Source organism: Ascaphus truei, unplaced genomic scaffold (genome assembly GCF_040206685.1).
Source record: "Ascaphus truei isolate aAscTru1 unplaced genomic scaffold, aAscTru1.hap1 HAP1_SCAFFOLD_1920, whole genome shotgun sequence".
Classification (NCBI taxonomy): Eukaryota; Metazoa; Chordata; class Amphibia; order Anura; family Ascaphidae; genus Ascaphus; species Ascaphus truei.
The window spans coordinates 1-20258 of NW_027454824.1; the positions used below are offsets into that span (position 1 = coordinate 1).

Here is a 20258-nt window from a genome sequence, read left to right on the forward strand (position 1 = left end):
TTTTCCCCCCTTCCTGGTTTATTTTAATTAATTATGCAGCCACCAGTAGCGAGAGAGAGATAAAGGTTATTAGGTAGGTAACAGTTACTCACACTCAGTGGAAGAGACCCCCTTAAAGCAGCAACCACTCTAAACTAACCCCCCCCCCCTTTTTTTTATATATAGGTTCCCAAGATACTTCGAGGTTTTTGAGGGGGGAATTAAAAATGGCTACCCAAGGAAAGTGTTTAGTATGACCAATGCAGACTGTGGAAATCTTTCAAACAAGAAGCAGCAACATGTTCAACTAGCAATGAAATCTAAGCACGCCAGTTATTCCGAATACGCCACATTATAACAGAAATTATTTGTGGACATACACTTTATATTTTAACTTTGACAGTGGCCCTGGGTAGGTTTTCAACACTTCAGTATAATACTGTACTCCTAGTATTTATTTCCGGTTAATGTAATATTGGCAGTTCAGCAATGTGTGATCCCAGGTACCATGCGGTTTACGGGGAACTCTACTTGTTAAGTGAATTTTTAATGTTTTCAACTGTTGGAACTTTTTTACGTGCAGAAGAGCCACCGTCGTATGCAGTTACCATCAGGGATAATACGCTATAGACAATGGAAGGGACCTCAACCCAAAGACAGTCTCCTAAAATACATATGGGCTCTGGTGGCAACCAGTACAAAGAAGAAGAAGCAGGCACACGGTCTTACTCAAAAGGAGGTTGAATATGCCATAAAGTCCAACGTTTCGGCAGTCTAATACTGCCTTTCTCAAGGTGAAGGCTCACACACGATTTTCTAAAGATTTAGGGACATATTTATGGAGCCCTTTTCCTCCACAAAACCCAAGGTCTGTTAGCATGGAAGGTCTTGCGGAGTAACAGCTTAGTAAATATGGCCCATTTACTTGGATGGGACCGTTGAGGTTTCCCAGCACGGAAGGGGTCTTGTATAAAGTCTTGATAAATATGGCCCTTATTGTACCGGATGTTTTTCAATACCTGAATGTATCTTAGTTTAGGGAAGTTCATGACACTGCATGCACAGAAAGCTCTCATCCAATGCATGGCATCTTTCCCCCTGTATTACTTGCTTATCACACATCACTTCTTCAATCCTGACCAACTACAAAACAGTCTGCTTCAAGTCTGCAAGCAGGGACCGGTCAATGCCCAGTAAATTGCATGCTTCCCAATGTGCCGGCCTCTTCATGCGTTTGAGCAAAGTACTATTCCAAGAAACGCCAAGTGTCACATGCGGTTTACAAAATATACATCCTTTCTACTTCATGTTCCGAGCAGTAGCAAAACTCTACCTTAACTGTGACTGCTCAGTGCACCATCATGTAAATTATTCGGTCTAGGACATTTTGCAACAGGCACTCCGCTGCCGTTTAACCACCAAGGCAATCCCCTAACTTTACCTAAGAATCCCCCAACACTAATCTTTACCCTAAACCTCAGCCCCCTTTTCGTACCCCTACCAAGCTTAACTCCTTACCTTAAAACCCTGACTGCAACAGCTAAATGACGTACTTTAGGGACGAAGTGGCCGGCGGCTGACTGTCCTTGGCACCACAGAAGTTTGCATGTGTCAGACGGATAAAACGGTTCTCGGCCTCCCTATTATAACCTAGCACAGGGGTCTGCAACCCGCGGCTCATGTAAATACATGTGGCTCCGTCCGGGGTCCCAGCCAGCCGGTGCTGGAAGTTGGGCCTCAGCCATACTTCTGTGGCCAATTCCTTCCGGGTCTTTTTACCATGTTAGCGTGGGGCGCCGGAAGTTGGCCCCGCAATAACAATGAAAATCTAAATAAAGGGGCTTATAGTGAGAGGCAATTCATTCCCCCCAACTATTAATCCCAAGATACTTTACACCCATAAGGGGTTGCTGGTATCTCTTCAGTTTACAGCCCCAGGTCACACAGGCCAATAGGAAGCTGCAAGGGATGATGTCACCGCTTACTATTGGCCCGCAAGATGTGGGAATTTTAAACCGCCATATTGTGAACCCAGACATGACCAGCTGCTTGCTGCTACTGGCACCCTATACCGAGGTATGCATCTTGGGAAGCAGGGGGTCCTGGAGCTGAAATCAACACTTTTTAAAAAAAAATTGTTTGCCGCCAAGACTGCTGCTGTAAGATAATCACCTAATAATAATCTGTTATTTCTTGATGACAAGAACTATTTATGGTGTGCATAACAAGTGTAAATATCAAACCTTATCTTACATTACAAACCATTATATTACAAACCATTGCTGCAAACAGAGTGCTTGGAACACGGTTTAGTGTTTAATAATGAACAGCAGCGAAAATGATTCAGTTTTCTTTTGCATAGATAGCGGAAAAAAATAAAAATAAAGAGAGAACAGAAAGCACTCTTCTTACTTGCAACCAGGGGCCGTGTGCTGCATATGGGTGTTCCTCTGTAGCAAAAGCCCCTTCTACTCCAGTAGACACAAATGTGATTGCAGTGTCTCCGGTAATACTTTTGTACGTAAAGTGCCGTCCATGTAATAGTCTACCCCTAGGAGGAGATACAAAATTGAAGGTCAATTGAAGCAACAAACGTTCGATTTTCTTTGAATACGTGAAGTTACTTACGAAGGTCCTATTCAAACGAGAAATGAAATAGCTCTCCCATTTACTTCTTCCTGTTTATAGAAGTGGCAGGTGTGAGCTTACCTGTTTATAACCAGTAACAAAACTACAAACGTAATAATGATGTTGCATAAAGAGATTACCACTCAACATTTATTTAATAGCCGCACCCATGGTTAAAACCAACTGGTAAAAATGCTGCTTCTTGGGTTGAGGCAGCAACAAAGAAAAGGCTGTAGCATAATACAGATGTCTACTGAAGGCTACAACTTAAAATTGCTTGGGCCTTTGTCTCTTACAACAGAGTTTCAGCGCCAGTCCTCAAGACCCCCACCCCAACAACAGGTCCGGTTTTCAGGATATCCCAGCTTCAGCACAGGTGGCTCAATAAGTGCTGCAGTTGAAGACTGAGCCTCTGATTGAGCCACTGTGCTGAAGCAGGGATATCCTGAAAACCCGAGACCTGTTGTGGGGGCGATGTCTTGAGGACTGGAGCTGAACACCCCTGCCTTAGGCTAAGGCCCCGCTCCCAGAGTCAGCGCACCTGCGCTGCTGACAGGCGGTGCGCCGAGATACACAGACCGCGATCTGCGGTCTGTAGGGAGCGGGAGCGGGAGGTGGGAGGTTTGATCGGGAGGTGGGCGGTTTGACAGGGAGGGGGGGCGTGGCTTGAGCGGAGGGACCCGCTACTCTCCCCCCCCTCCCTCCACGGACTCGGGCTGGAGCTGGAGTTTAAGTTTAAACACACACACGCAGGCACTCATTCATACACACGCACGCACGCACGCACGCACGCACACACACGCACACACACACACACACACACACGCGCGCACACACGCAGGCACTCACGCACTCATACACACACACACACACACACACACACACACACACAGGCATTCAGACACACACACACAGAGAAAGGCACTCACCTGCTTTCACTCCACACTCCTCCCCGCTCCCCGAAGCCTCTCCTCCTCCCGCAGCCTCCCCTCCCCATTGGCTCACAGCCACACACGTCACGCGTCAAAGCTAGGAAACACCATTCTGTGGTGTCTCCAGCGGCTGACGCGCTACAGAGTGTAGTCAGCTGTGCAGCCAGTGGGGACCGGGACCGGCTCGCGAGGATTCCCCTGCTGGTGGGGAATTCGCGACCCGCCGCCCGCGCCAACGAGCGCAGCGGGACCGAGGCCTTAGGAAACACAAGCGATGACACTCTGGAAACGTGCATTCCTTTGGGTCAGAATATCTCCAGGTTTGATATTACACGAACAAGCACCACCAGGAGGAGAATTAAGGAAGTTTCAGCAAGCTCCATGGACGGTTTCATTTTTAACCTACATTTTGAAAGCAAGATGCTCATGTTCCACGTCATACCCATAAATCATTCATGCTTTCTCTCAACATTTTACATAGAAAAAAAATGTGGGTTTTCTGGAGCGCAAAAAAAAGACACTTTGGTTATCTAATGTCAAATATAAAAAAGGTAGATAAATGCAGAAGGACCACACCGTGACGTGGTTGCAGGCTTAAAAATACTTTTACCAAAGAATTGCATTAAATGACCTTTGCTTATAAGAAGGAAAACAGATAAGTATTTAACTATAGAATTTGTCGTATTGGATGTAGCACTGGGGATTTTTGTCTTGTTTACATTTAGGTCACAATCCTAGCAACACTCCTCTTGACAAATATATATGGTGTGATGGGTTTGGCTTCTGCGCTTGCAGGGGTTGTGTGGGGTTATATACGTAGGATACTATTAAACAAAATGAGAAACGTAGATGGATTCTACACAATGCTGTATTTAAAAAAAATTATATAAGAAGTGTAAAACTCAAATTTTGCGCAGTGGTACAGAATACACTTGCTTAAAAATACTAGTCTTAAAAAGGTGGGAGAGTAAACAATTAATTTATCAAGTTCCAAATACTTTTAAGGTTTGTCCTCCCGTGTCGCTTCTCAAAGGAGCGCCCCACTTGAGATTTGGCATAGAAAACGGAAAGATTGTAGCATGATTGTTAGGGTAGTAATAAATACAACACTCGATGCACTGACGAGTTACTGTGTTATGGCTCGTCTGATTAGTGATAGGCGGGGTTTTATTTCTGTCACCGGTTCTCATGGGGTTAATGAGTGATGGGACGTCTGCTTGGGAACGCGGCAAGTAGCCTTTATCCTGCGTGATGCTTCCCTGCAATAATGCATAGGAACCCATGAGTGCATCAGATTTGTATTTATTACCACGAGCTATAATATATTACACTTTGGACTGGACTGAACTGCTTTAACCCCCCCCCCCCCCCCCCCGGTGGAATTTAGATCAGTCATATTTATGGTTTCCATAATTATTTTCCCCGCTCGGCAATGTTGCCCCACACATCTGTTCCACTAACTTCGCTCGTTCATGCTCAGTTCACATAGTTGTGAAGCACACACATGTGCAGTGCAGTCTGCATACAGCAAACTGGTAAAGGGCAGATAGATCTCACCATCAACACAGAATAGACTCACCTTAAACAAAGTGGGATCAGCGCTCCAGACTCCTGGTTAAACTTCAGGTGAACACTCTCCAGCTGTCTTGTGCGTATTAACTCGTGAGGAATAATGGCTGCAGAACTGTCACTCTCCAAACTATCTTTACGACTCCTTAAAAAGGAAAGGGGGGGGGGGAGAAGAGGAAAAAAAAAGACAAAAAAAGAGAGAAAGAGGATATAGATATTTAATAGCATAGAACTGTACTAGTAGTAGTCTCATATGCCTATTAAGCTTCTGGAATGAACATAGGAAACCAAAAAGCTATTTTACCAACATTCAGCATCCTCATTTGGGTTTATTTATAACACACATACCATACATAGGTATTGGATACTATTTTAAACAATGTCAAACGTATTTGAACAGGCCTCACACGATCGGGTAAATTGTATATGTTGGACTGTGGTGTTGGGACCATATAAATGATTACAGTCTACTTGGGTGCTACCAGTTCAGTGGGTTGTCTGTGCATATACATGATAGTGATATGCCGGGCAACACCATCTTTAATAAAGTAATATTAATTGCACCAACGTTTAGGTGCTGCTCCAGACAAAACTACATTTGTGAAACGCACTAAGGGAAGGAGACTGCGATGCTCATCATAGGAATGCACCCTGCTGAAACGCAAGGACTGGAAGTGCGACGAGGGGTCTGAAGGGACGCAAAACGCTCGGAACAAGTCAGCTAGGTTCCCACGCATCACCTCAGAGCCTTTATCAATACACAGACAGTCCAGCAGGGCAACTTTTAAAGTGCTTGCTTATAATAGAGTGAATAGCTGTTAATTGTGAAGTCGCAAAACACAAAACCCCAGCAAGCTCTTTTTGGGAACCCCTGAGCCCCCGCAAAATATATATGTAGATCAGTGTCAACAAGAGACGACAGAGAAGCCCAAAGCTACATCCAACGTGACAAAAATACACAGTAAAATACTTATATATTCTCTTGAAAAAGGGTCATTTAGTTTAACCCCAAAGCATTGTAAGCTTGCGAGCCACGACAAGGCAGACACCTGTTCGCAAGTCCTAACACGAACAGGTGTCTGCCTTGTCGTGGCTCGCAAGCTTACAACGCTTTGGCCAAAGGGTTAAACTAAATGACCCTTTTTCAAGAGAATATATAAGTATTTTACAGTGTATTTTTGTCATGTTGGATGTAGCATTGGGCTTCTCTGTCTGTTGTAATTGTGAAGTCGCATAATAAATATTTAAACATCCCTCCCATTTAATACATAAATCCCACTGAAGGGTTACAAAAGAAAGGTAATGCAGGGGAAAGGAATATAAAAGATAAAGAGGCAATCCAAGCAGCTTCATTTTTCTCATTTTAAAATCAATTTTTTTTGTTTTAATATATGATAACGAATTACCCAAGTTGCTGATCGATTCATTCTCCCGTGATTAATGAGCAAAACACTGATTCTCAGGGTTTACTAAATGGCTGCCTTTCAGTTTCAAATCAATCCTTCAGTCAGTGTAACTCATCAGCAACAATGTATTCTTATATTATGAAGGCAACCTTATCTATTGTTACAGTTTCAGCTCAAACTGCTGGGAATATTGGCAACAAATGATCAAACAGGAAAGTGTTACACAGATCTTGCACTGCTGGGGAGGTGAGCTAAAACCTGCTCTAGAAAGCAAAGGATGCTCAGTGTGTTTAAAAAAAAAAAAAAAAAATTTAAATTAAAAAATTTGTATTAGCCAATCAGGGGTGTGCAAACTTTTCCCCTTGCGCACCCCTGCCTGCTCTCCTCGGCACCTCCCCCCCCCCCCCCCGGTCATGTGACCCCACAGCGTCATTTGCCGCCGGGTAAGTGTGTTATTGAGGCCTCCCACGGTCCACCGGATTTAATTTAAATACCTGGGGGAGAGCGCGGGAGAGAGCGAGCGAGAGAGAGAGCGAGCGAGCGAGCGAGAGAGGAGAGAGACAGACACAGACACAGACAGACACAGACAGAGAGACAGAGAGACAGACACAGACAGAGAGACAGACACAGACAGAGAGACAGACACAGACACAGACACAGACACAGACACAGAGAGACAGACACAGACAGAGAGACAGAGACACAGACAGACAGAGACAGAGACAGACAGATATATAACCCACATGTAGGAAATTGCTTGGATTGCTCCTTTAAGATAGACCTTATGTTCTCTTTATATTTATTTCAAATAATAAAAAGTAAAAAATGAAATCTCCTTTAGGCTCACATGGTGGTGTAACAATCACATTGGTCAGAACGCTTTACAGCAATGATCCCCAGCAGCAGCCTTTGATCTGGCATCAGTTTTATGGCAGTGCTGGAACTGTCCCAATTTTCTTGCCAGGAATAGAGGTTTGACATTTGTCGCATTATTACACATGCACTTTAAACAAAAATTACCTCTCAAGGTGCATTTCCTGATAACATTTAAGTCGAATATGAAGAAGACAACAAACAACAGTATCAAAGGGAGCAGAAAGATAGAGTAGGATAAGTAGGAAGAAATAACCATGGGACTCTGCAGCCTTCAATACTATTGATCACTCAATATTCTAAACTCTTGGTATCTGCAACAAAGCTCTATTCTGGTTCTCATCATACCTCTCCCATCACACATTTTCAGTCTCTGTTGCGGACATGTCTTTGTCTCCTGTTGATCTGTCCCTTGGTATACCTCAGGATGTAGATCTCTCCACTATCACTGGGGGACGTCATTAACTCTTTTGGCCTTCGGTATTCTCTATGCCAAGCCTGCACAACTCCAGTCCTCGAGGGCCGCAAACAGGCCAGGTTTTCATGATATCCCTACTTCAGCACAACTGGCTCAATTAGTGTCTCAGTGTGACTGAGCCACTAATTGAGCCAGCTGTGCTGAAGTAGGGATATCATGAAAACCTGGCCTGTTTGCGGCCCTCGAGGACTGGAGTTGTGCAGGCCTGCTCTATGCAGATATTTATTATTCACCCCTACCCTCACACCTGCAATTCAGTCCCAAGTCTCTGAATGCCACCTGGCTATATCCACATGGATGGTGCTCTCCTGCCTTAAAACTAGTGTCTAAAAACAGAGCCTCATATTTTCCCCTAAAGCTGGCATATCATCCCCTTTTTCTATCACAGTAAACGGTACTATCAACTATCCTGTCGCCAAAGCACATTGCCCAAGAGTGACAATTGACTCCTCCCTTGGCTAAAATTTGGCTTTTTCCTCCGTAACATTGCCAAGATCCACCCTTTCCTCTGTTAATCTACTGCTAAAACGCTAATGCAGGGGCGCGCAAACTTTTCCCCATGCGCAACCCTGCCTGCTCTCCTCAGCGCCTTGTGCCCCCCCCCTACTCTGCGTCAAATGACGCGCAATCATGTGACGGCACGTTGCCATGTTAATGTGACGCGTCGCTGGAAGGCAAGAGTGTTATAGAGGCCTTGCGCGGTCCCCCGGCATTTAATTTAAATGCTTTAATACCAAGTTGAGGAGTGACCCTACCAGTATATTTCTGAAAGATCTTCAAGATTTGTTCGAACTTGGCAATACTTTGTATGTGCTAAACGAGTTTCATTATTTGAATTGCCTACACCCCATTATACCGTTGTTACACCATCTCCCAAAGATCCATAAATCTCTCGACAATCCTCCGGTAAGGCCCATCGTGTCGAGTATTGGATCTTTGTGAGATGGTGTTACACAGTATGTGGATAGGTTTTCACAACCACTTGTTCATGCTCTACCACCATATATTCGTCACACAACAGATCTTCTGCTGGCTATGGAAGGAGTTGTCTGGAACAAAAAGTTATCGTTGGGTCACCATGGACGTCACATCACTTTAGACTTATCGCACATAATTACGGTCTTCTAGCTATTCAACATTTTCAACAATCTTCTTTATTATCTATTGCACAGAGCACCTTTATCACAGATTGCATTTCGTTTTTACTCACTCCCAACTATTTCTTGTTTGATGCAGTTTTATACTTCAAATTAAAAGGCACTGCTATGGGGACTTCCTTTGCCCACTCTTATGCTAATCTCTTTATGGGAACTTACTCACATTTATGCCAGCACTAACTGTTTCCGTCACCATATTTTCTATAAACGTTATATAGATTATTTAATTTTCATATGGGATGGTGGACATTAAACACTTTGACACTTTAAATACTAATTATGTAAATTTAAAAAATTTACTTTAGAAACTGATGTCCATCATATTAATTTTCTTGATGTGATGTTCTATGTTTATCTGGATAACTCAATAGACATATTTTTAAGAAAAAAACATTCTAGAAATTCGTTTCTCCATGCCAGGAGTAGTCACCCTAAAACCCTTATTCGTGGGATCCCTATGGGACAATTTCTTTGCTACAGAAGACTATGTTCGGATGACTGTTCATTTTTGGAACAGTCTAAAGACCTTAGTGCGAGATTTAGATCAAGAGGTTATGATCAGGATAATATTCATTCAGCTTTTCAATAAGCTAGTCTCACATACAAGATCTTTCCCGTCTGTCGTAGAAGAAAAAAAAAAATGAATTTGTTAATCCATTGTTTATTACACAACTCAATGGACAGGCCAATCAGATTCGGATAGTCCATAAGCATTGGGACACCTTGAAACTCGATCCAGATCTTGATTTGATTACTAGAGATGGTTCAAAGTTTGCCTTCAGGAGAGCTGCAACTTTGGCATCTCCTATCTCCCCCAGCCTATTTAATTCTTCACCTCGTGACTGCATCCGTGGGATACCTATGGGATTCCACTAGTGTTGCCTCTGTGGATGATGTCTGTTTGCCAAACCCACTATAAAAAAAACTGAAGAGTATACAGCCTAAATTTGAATATAAAATCTCCCCCTTTATCAATTGTCACACAAGTTATATCGATTATGTCAGTGTGTGGCTGTGATATATTAAAAAAATAAAATAATAACATGTAGGGAGGACCATCAGACCCCTAAAAACTAGGAGTCGCAGAAAATGGCAGATTATTAAAAAAAAGAAAGATCACATACATCCAGTATCTAGGCATTTCTCTGAATGCAGTTTGGGGGACACAGACAATTTCAAGTTTTTGGTGTTGAATATATAAAAATACACAATAGGGGAGGAGACAGACTCAATTCACTCAAAAGAGAAATGTGTTGGATCTTCACCTTAGACACTCGTTCCTAAAGGTTTAAATGTTGAATGGGAACTTATTTTTTTTTTTTACATGATTGAATATTTTTGATGTTAGTATTATTATGAATGCATATGTTCCACAATTTAAGTTCTCCCTTTTGTTCCCTTCCTCTCCATTTTCCTCCCCCCTCCAGTTATCTCATCTGTTTTCGAGTTAGGGGATACACACACACACACACTTTCTTTGAAATAAATTGTTTCCAATATGTATTTTTCTCCATATATGTATATACACAAGTAATCTGGTACTTACTGGCTTTGTTTATAGTCTGTTTTTTTAGCAGATTTATGTTCTTTTATATTTTGCACAATGCTTCTTTTATTAAGTATTGGAGATGAAGTCTGCATAATGTATTCATTATAGATCATGTTTGTTTGCATTTTTTTTTTAATACTTAGACCTTGTAATTTATGTGTACCACAGCGCTCTGACATTTCACTCAGGTGTTCTGAGCTGCTGTGTAATTATCCAAGACCCAGCCGATTCATCAGCAAGACACTTAAGGCTATCTTTATCCTGACAGATCACTATTTGACAAAGCGCCTCATACGTTAAACGCGTCAGAGGATCTGTCAGGACTCTACTTGTATGTTTTTAAAATCAATAAATATCTTTCAAGTGGTCATCTTCGTCCAAGTTGCATTTGTCAGCTGTGCACAGGCCCCCCTTTTCTGGACTTTACGCTCACTGTATATCTCGTACACCATGCGAGTGGGATGCCATAGACCTATTTATTATCTTGATTTATTGCACGATGTGTGTGTTGTATTTTTACATACCATGGAGTCCTGCGCTTTGATTCTCGTGGCCACTTCCTATTTCATGTTGGGAAATATCACTTCAGAGAAGCATTTCTTCCAATGGGGGTCAATTATCAGACTTTAATAAAGATGTGTTCACACTTTAAAATTGTGAATGTTTGGGATTACTGGTCACCATTCTTTCAATTGAATTCTTTGCGCTCCAATATTTTACACAAACCTTTAAAAAAAAAAAAATCCACCCCTTAAATGAAGTGCTCCATTGGCCTAGACTCATGGCTACTGTCTCACAGTCGCTCCTACCAAGCATTGTGGCCTAGCAATGCATCTACTGCACTTACGTCTTCACCTGCTGTCTCTTTACAATCTCAGTGGTATGTTGCGAGATTTAATCTTAAAAATCTTCAGGGTAGGTATTTCCTTTTCTGTTATCAGATTCACTTATTGTATATAATCCCTGTACTGTATACCATCACAGAGTAATGTCCAATTATAGACCATAATATTATATCCCTTAGTACCAAAGTAATTTTTTCTCTAGTATCACACGTCCTTATTCCAGCTTTTCCCTTTGTAGTTCGTCCCCTCTTTCATATCCCCATCTTCCCCTTATCTTTTGCCCTTTCACAACCCCATGTTACTCCGGAATTGGCTCCCTTTTATTTTCTCCTTCAAGTTCCTCTTATCCCCATCTAATGTATTTCTCTTATTTTGCCCCCCTCCCCCCGCCCCAGTACCTTTGCTTCTTCCCCCAAATCTCTTCAAGCATGCATTTTTCCCCCCTTTTCTGCGACACCCCATGTCTCATTCTTCCTTTTCCAAATCCATGCCATTTGCTTTCCTTAATCATCCATCCACAGTCTCATGCCCACACAAGATGCTGGTCATCTGTCCTGAATTGGGAGTTTTGTAAAACAATATTTACAGACACTTTTGCTCCTCAATGTGCCTTTACTACGGATCAAATGAAGGCAAAGTACTGTAATGTGCTAGTTTGTACATAAATTTTTTTTTTTTTAAAAAAGGCAATAATTATTATTAATGGCTGGGACTATAACATAAGGCTCAGTGATGGACTAATGCTCCAATTCTTCTTATTGATGTTTTACGGTTATGAGAAAGTCTTGAAACAAGCCTTTTTTTATTTTTATTTGGTTCTATACACAAGATTAAAAATCTGGTTGGAGGAGCTTCAATACCAGAGATCGCTCTCATGGTTTTATAGGTGGTCCGAACTGTTCATGCTTTTAGAATTATTTTCTCAGAACAAGTGGCATGCTGCCCTCCTGAATGCCCAGAGATCTGGATCTTGGAAGGAACCAAGGACCAATCCCCTTTCAAAAAAAAATTCCACGACAAAAGATTCTCTAGCGCCACTAACAGATGTACCAGAAGCAAGCTCATTTGTGGCAGAAGGTTCTAAAGATGTTTTCAAGTCCTCTGAGTTAAAAAAAAAAAAAAACCTAGAGAAATCTAGATGGCCCTAGTCTCAGCAACCCTGGAAATATTGCAAGTCTTCAGGAGCACATAGCACATTTTATCAAGTCCACAAACTATGACAGTGGGCACTTGGGAATAACATAACTTTTATCTTGTGCCTGGGTTCTGATCCAGTCAGGCCTCAACGTCAGAAATTCACCACATCCTGCTAAAGCATTGGAATGGTCTGATCCAATTTACTTGGACGGATTTATACTTTACTCCAATAATCTGTCTTGACTAAATACCATCTGCCTTCTTAATCACTGGAATATGCCTCATACCTCCTGCTTGTTAAAGGATGAATCACCGTTTTTCTCTCAATTCCTTTGAAGTAATGTGTGCCATATCGCAAGGGAGTTAAACCCCGAGAGGAGATTTAGCCAAATTGCGTGTGTGTGCCCCAGTATAGCATCAAATTACTCACAACGGTTCTTCCAACAGCATACCCTTCCTCGTGTTGCATTAAAGTCTGCACCAACAGAGAGCACTCTGGCTGCATTGCTTAAAACTACTGGTCGTTCCCTGAAGCTCAGGGCTCTGAGAATGGCATTCTGGAAAGGCCTCATATGGAGCCTTGGCCATGAGACAACCTCCAATTAAGTATACATGAGACACAACATTCTCATGCACTTCATTTTAGTGAAGGTTCTGTATGGACTTCAATGCTTGAGCAGTCTGGGGATCCTTCGCTCTCTCTCAAGAGACTTCCATTTTTTGCTGTTGAGCAGAACCAAGAAAAAAAAAAAAACTGCAGGGAAGGCGTTGGTATACTGAACATGGAACCCTTATTAACCAGTTGCTGTTAATATATAGTAACTGCATTACCCATGTCTCAACCTTGCTGAAATCAATGCAACAAAGCTTAATGAATGTTCTTGGACTGAAGGATAGTGTTTGATCCTGAAAACTACCCTCTACCAAGAAACGGTTGGTATGCTTCTAGGACTGGCACATGCCGAAAAAAATCTCTTAAATTTACCGAAGGAAGTTCTGTCTTCCTACATATTTGATCAAGTTTCTCAAATGACTCAATCTTGAATGCTGAGCATATTTCTGGATTTAAAGGTATTAAAAACAAATCTGTTCTGAAGGAGCCATCACTTTTTGGCAACAGAAGATGATTTGAATAGACCTGTAACCCATCGGGCTGATTAGCACTATTATTTTTTGTTGCAACAATCTTAGGTGCTGTTCATGGCTTCCCTCTTCGTCACATCTCTTGGCTAACAGGAAGCAATTAAACTGGTAGTGGCTTGCTTGTAAATTCTATCAGGTAATAAAATCTTAAGAATTGTAGGACACATGCACCTAAGTGCTGGCTCACTCCTTCCAGAAGGAGGCAATTCTGCAGCTTCTGAGGCACGGACCCCATGATCCTCACACACTGTAAACGCTTTGGATTGCGAGCTCGTGAAACCTCCTCACTCCTATCTCCTCTGGGAAACATTAGACAAAAAACGTGAACGCTACAGTGAGAGAGCTGTCTACAACCCGATCTAGAAGACCTAGTATCTCTGAAATGCTGCCATGAAGACCAGGTGAAAAGATTTGCTGCAGATCGGTCTTGGAAGCCTTCCAAAAAAAACATATTGAGCTTTCATCGCACTACCAATTCCATCATCCAACAGAAACGGACCCTTAAATAATAAAGAGACAAAGCCATTTTGGTTAAAAAAAAAAAAAAAAAAAAGTTTGTACAAGACATTCCAAGATTTCAGGAGAGGGAGAGAGATAATATTATTTTGCCTCAACTCTCTTTCATATGAAAAAGATCTTGCCTTCAGACATTGATTCCAGAAACAAAATGTTCTCTATAAATCAGCCCCTGTTGGGGACAGAATCTGGAGTTTGTGTATTTGCCCCAAAGCATGCCAATAGAACTTCTAAACCTCCCCCCCCCGCTCAAAAAGTCCGATAGCTGTAAATCTATCATCTTTTGCGCACTTGCAGCATAAATTGGTGCTGGCTGCTGCGTCTCTCTGGAATTGGTTTGCCCCACTGCTCAAGCATCCTCAGACAAAACACCCATTAACAGCTGGATTTGCTACATCTGACTGTTTACACTTCCTTAGATCTGTCAGCTGCTAAGAGCTGGGTATTTTGCACATTAGGAGTCTGGTTGGTAACCAAGACTCCGACTGTTGGGACCAAAGTTCAACCAACAACAGAAGCCATATAGAGTTAAGCCACCCCAAATCAGGTGCGAGACCATCCAACACAAAAGCACTGAACAAACCCCAAATCAGGTTAGTTGTCTAACAATGGATACCCAACAGTGCTAAAGAAATTTTTTTTTTTTAAATTATTATTTTGTAAAACACTAGTGAAAAAGAACCAGTTCACAGTCTCTAACCCAAACTGAACAGAGAGCAGAAACCTTAAATAGAAATAGCCTATATACAATCTGTTCGTAACAGATGGCATATGGGGACGTATTGAGGGGAGATATTCTTCATTTGAGGGACCTTTGCGAATGTGAAAAGTGGGCCAGCTAGAGAGCCGTGTATTAATCCTTGTCCCGTATGCAGGTCACGTGCTCACAGGTGTGCCGTACGTGACAAATTAACCATTTAATAAGGACCTCCCAACATGGCCGCTGAGGCAGGAAGTCAGCCTATGATCAAATTGCCTGCCCCCACCTGCTCCCTTTATAAGGCAGGTATCCGGAAAGGAGAGTTGGAGCACAGCTAAACGAAATAAATTTGCTAGAGAGTGTGTCCCAAAAGTTAGAGGTTTATTTTTCGTCAGTACATGGTAACAAGAAAAAAATGAGCCCTCAGGCCCCCACCGACATGTTTCGAGCTTCCGCTCTTTATCAAGGTGTACAATGATCTGAAAATCTCTCTTACCTATTATAGTATCCTTTTCCCTTTATAAGGCTGCATTCCCCTCTCTTCCCTTGCCTGTGCAACGTTCTGTTTTCCTGGGACCCCTACTATTGCCGAATCCTGCCTGCATTGTCCCTTCCTGTTGCCAATCCCAGCCTGTGACCATGATCAACATGCTTTCTCCAGCTCTGACACCGGAACAGTGACCACGGACATCCTACCTTCTCCAGCCCTGACCTCGCGTTCTACTCTTCAGGATTCGGACTCCAGGTACGGGTCCGTCTCTACTCTTCACCTCTGCCTAGCTGGTCTGTCTCCTGGACAGTACACAGCGACATACGCGACTGTAGCACCATAGCAGTTCTATTTGCATGCGCATGGAGGGACGTGGCATATATACCTCAAATAAATGTCACATTTGTGTTGCCAACTTTATGACTTAATGTGTGCATGCATGTCTAATGTGCATATTGGGAAGTATTTAAGAGTTCATATACTCAAAAGAAGCACATAGCTAGACATGCTTATACATTGCACACCAACACAAGCCACAAAATATTTGAAAGAGGACACCAGGGTATACCTGTAAATTTCGCACGGAAGTGTACACAAAAAGGTAAAAAAAAAAAAAAATTAGGATATTGCCACATTTTCACTTAAGATCCATCCCATTACTTTAATCCAGGAGTGACCAACTCCAGTCCTCATGGGCCATCAACAAGTCAGTTTTTAAGGGGTTCCCTGCTTCAGCACAGGTGGCTCACTCCTAGACCAAGCTACCTGTACTGAAGCAGGGCTACCCTTAAAACCTGACCTGTTGAGGGCCCTTGAGAAGTGGAGTTGGCCACTCCTTTCATTTAGCTCTCCACACGGCCCGTTTGAAGGTTTTATTTTAAAATGTGTCCTAACTGCGAATGGACAAATATAAAAGAAACAGAAAACGTGAATTTGTTTTTATTTTGAGGCCATTAAATCTAATTTCGATTACTATGTACAGTTTAAGCCTCTACTTACTGTGCTCGGTCATGGTTCATGCCATTCTGTCGCTGTGCACTTATTGGAGGTAGAACTGGCTTGCAGTTTATTTCAAGGCCTCTCCGCAAAGCCTCCCTGATTTGCTCCGTATCTGCAATTACAATAACTATAGTTTAGAAATGCTTTTGTATGCAATAACAGGATTTAAAAATCTTAAGACTTTAATTTCAGTTTGTATGGTGCTGTAATTCTATTTATGCGTGCTCAAACACCATAAATAGGACATTTAGGAGAAAGAAAAAACCACTACCAAACTTTTACATAATTATATAAAGTTTGTGTTAAGAAATACAAATCCAGGTTTTAAAGCAGCAACACCCCATATGTGTTATAAAGTTTTTAATAGAAAGGGAGCACATTCACAATGGGACTACATCTAGAAGCTCTACCAGTTGCAGAAATATTGAAGCATTAGGCCTCGGACATGTTGCCTGCTTGCTGCGGAAGCGTGCTGACGCGCACTCCCGCTCAGCACTAAGCCCCTACAGTCGCAATTAGAGCGGCTTTAGAAGGGGCTCACCTGCGCTTCCGCGCGCTTGCGGAAGCGCAGGTCATAGGGGAATTTAAAATTCCCCCGCTTGCCGGCGAGACAGGCCGGTCACGTGAGCGGTTCGCCCAATGAGGGCGAACCAGCTCCGTGACGTCACTGGCCCGCCCCCGGCCAGTGACGCGCCCGCCCCCGGACCGCCCCCTGACGGCCTGCTGAGAGCGCGTGAGGTAAGCAACCGCAAGGCCAGGGAAAGCACCCGCTTTCCCTGAGCCTCAGCACGCCAGCGGTAAGCGTGTCCGAGGCCTTAAACTGCAAGTCAATAGGGTGAAAGACAAAAAGCCCCATTTCAATATAATGCAACTTTCACCTTACTGACCCTCACTGACTAACTAACTATTTGAACCCCCTGCCCCTATAATTTGACAGATAAGAAGAAAAAATAACAAAACAGAGTACTGCTCTATGAATGTTATACTGTGGGGAGGGGTCACTGTATATTCCAGCTACATCTTGCCCCAACACACGTCAGATAAAAATCACAAGTGGCAGAGCAAACTATTTACTTAAAGCTGCGTTTTCAAAGTACATCCAGGGGAAGCACTAGAAAAGGGAAGTGAACTGTCAGACATGTCAATGCACATGAATTAGGTACATGAAAAAAGACAATCTGTTTAAGGTGTCTTTGTAATAGTCTGGGAGGTAAAAGCTCCTTCTGACATTAAGTAATTTGTACAATAGCTCACAAACAGATGTCCCTTACAGACAAGCAAAACATAATTAGTACTGAACCTTCATATTATCGAGCTTAGTGTAACAAAAACATTTTTTTTTAAAAATAAATTGGTTTTGATTTCCAATATGAAAATGGATAGGTAAGACAAGCATGGCAGTACGAGACACTGACAGGTAAGACAAGCATGGCAGTACGAGACACTGACAGGTAAGACAAGCATGGCAGTACGAGACACTGACAGGTAAGACAAGCATGGCAGTACGAGACACTGACCGGTAAGACAAGCATGGCAGTACGAGACACTGACAGGTAAGACAAGCATGGCAGTACGAGACACTGACAGGTAAGACAAGCATGGCAGTACGAGACACTGACAGGTAAGACAAGCATGGCAGTATGAGACACTGACAGGTAAGACAAGCATGGCAGTACGAGACACTGACAGGTAAGACAAGCATGGCAGTACGAGACACTGACAGGTAAGACAAAGCATGGCAGTACGAGACACTGACAGGTAAGACAAAGCATGGCAATACGAGACACTGACAGGTAAGACAAGCATGGCAGTACGAGACACTGACCGGTAAGACAAGCATGGCAGTACGAGACACTGACAGGTAAGAAAGCATGGCAGTACGAGACACTGACAGATAAGACAAGCATGGCAGTACGAGACACTGACAGGTAAGAAAGCATGGCAGTACGAGACACTGATAGGTAAGACAAGCATGGCAGTACGAGACACTGACAGGTAAGACAAGCATGGCAGTACGAGACACTGACAGGTAAGACAAGCATGGCAGTACGAGACACTGACAGGTAAGACAAGCATGGCAGTACGAGACACTGACAGGTAAGACAAGCATGGCAGTACGAGACACTGACAGGTAAGACAAGCATGGCAGTACGAGACACTGACAGGTAAGACAAGCATGGCAGTACGAGACACTGACAGGTAAGACAAGCATGGCAGTACGAGACACTGACAGGTAAGACAAGCATGGCAGTACGAGACACTGACAGGTAAGACAAGCATGGCAGTACGAGACACTGACAGGTAAGACAAGCATGGCAGTACGAGACACTGACAGGTAAGACAAGCATGGCAGTACGAGACACTGACAGGTAAGACAAGCATGGCAGTACGAGACACTGACAGGTAAGACAAGCATGGCAGTACGAGACACTGACAGGTAAGACAAGCATGGCAGTACGAGACACTGACAGGTAAGACAAGCATAGCAGTACGAGACACTGACAGGTAAGACAAGCATGGCAGTACGAGACACTGACAGGTAAGACAAGCATGGCAGTATGAGACACTGACAGGTGTCGTGCTCTTGGGAAAGTACATACCTTTACCAGACAATCGTCGCGCTTGTGTGCCAATGCAAATACTCCTACTGTCATCTTCATCATCAGGTGGGCGACTCAAGTCATCCCATGCACATTTAGCGCTGACCCCACTGAGGTTGGAGCCCTCGTTTTCAATCCCTTTATCAACTCGCTCCTGCTTAAAAAAGTTAAAGGCCCAATGCCATGATTTAGTATGCATTTGTGAAAGGCTTAAGCACACAGCTGACAAAGGGAACTTTAAAAGAAAACAAAAACTACGCTCTTTAAGATGTATTATTTTGAGCAACATACTGTAACCCAAAGGTGCTCAACTCCAGTCCTCAAGCCCCTCCAACAGGTAAGGTTTTCAGAATATTCCAGCTTCACAGGTGGCTCAAATCAGAGGCTCAGTCAAAGGCTAAGCCTTTAAGCCACCTGTGCTGAAGCAGGGATATCCTGAAAACCTAACCTGTGGGCGTGCTGCAGTTTGAGTGTTCCCGCTTGCCTGCCCTTTCTCCTCAGTTCGGCCATTTTGGTTACTGGCAGCCTGCTACTTATGGCTCCGGTTCCCAGTGGGAGTTGCCGAGCAAAGTTCTGTTTGTTGCAGCTCCAGTTGGCCTTAGGCTTCACGCCTTTCGCCTATTTGGAATCCCTGTTGCTGACCCACGGACCATGACCTCGCTGCCCTCTGACCTTTTGCCTGTCACCTAGACTGCACCGCTGCCTGCCTCTAACAGGACTGTCCCTGGTCGGTTAATTTGCAACCCTACCTCAGCCCTTCCGTGCCCGCTTCCTGATCAGAGATGAGCACCGTCATAATTAATACTCGACTAATGTCAGAAAGAAACATGCGTTTACACTTCTATGATCAGCTGCTCTATTTCTATCTGAATCTCACAAGCCCTTTATCCCCTGTACCCAATGTTCCTACTTTGTCCATGAAATATCTGTGAAATGACTGTATAACCCTGTTCTTTTATTGTAACCATGTATTTTTTTATAACTCTGTGCCCAGGACATACTTGAAAACGAGAGGTAACTCTCACTGTATTACTTCCTGGTAAAACATTTTTATAAATAAAATAAAAAATAAAAAAAATGTTGAATAATAATGAATGAGTACATTTCATTCAAAATTAATTCTACCAAAATATGTTTCACCACTAGAGGCCGCTAGTAATTCAATAATACAGTCTTTTCCCTTGGTGGCCAAATGAAAAGTCCAGGATGTTGACAACATGCAGTTAACATAACGGTTTGTGCTAATCACTTATCCCA

The 20258-nt window shown here is 43.0% G+C and overlaps 1 protein-coding gene across 1 annotated transcript in view; it reads right to left on the minus strand.

The window, feature by feature from the left end:
- Window positions 1-2322: 2322 nt before the first annotated feature.
- The window catches only part of LOC142477077 (suppressor of fused homolog), a 50238-nt gene continuing 32302 nt past the window's right edge, over window positions 2323-20258 (minus strand). The window contains exons 7-10 of the mRNA XM_075582130.1: window positions 19002-19155; window positions 16402-16513; window positions 5119-5253; window positions 2323-2530 (exon numbers count right to left, since the gene is read on the minus strand). Of these exons, the coding sequence (XP_075438245.1) occupies window positions 2323-2530; window positions 5119-5253; window positions 16402-16513; window positions 19002-19155 (609 nt within the window). The remainder of the gene's footprint in view (window positions 2531-5118; window positions 5254-16401; window positions 16514-19001; window positions 19156-20258) is intronic.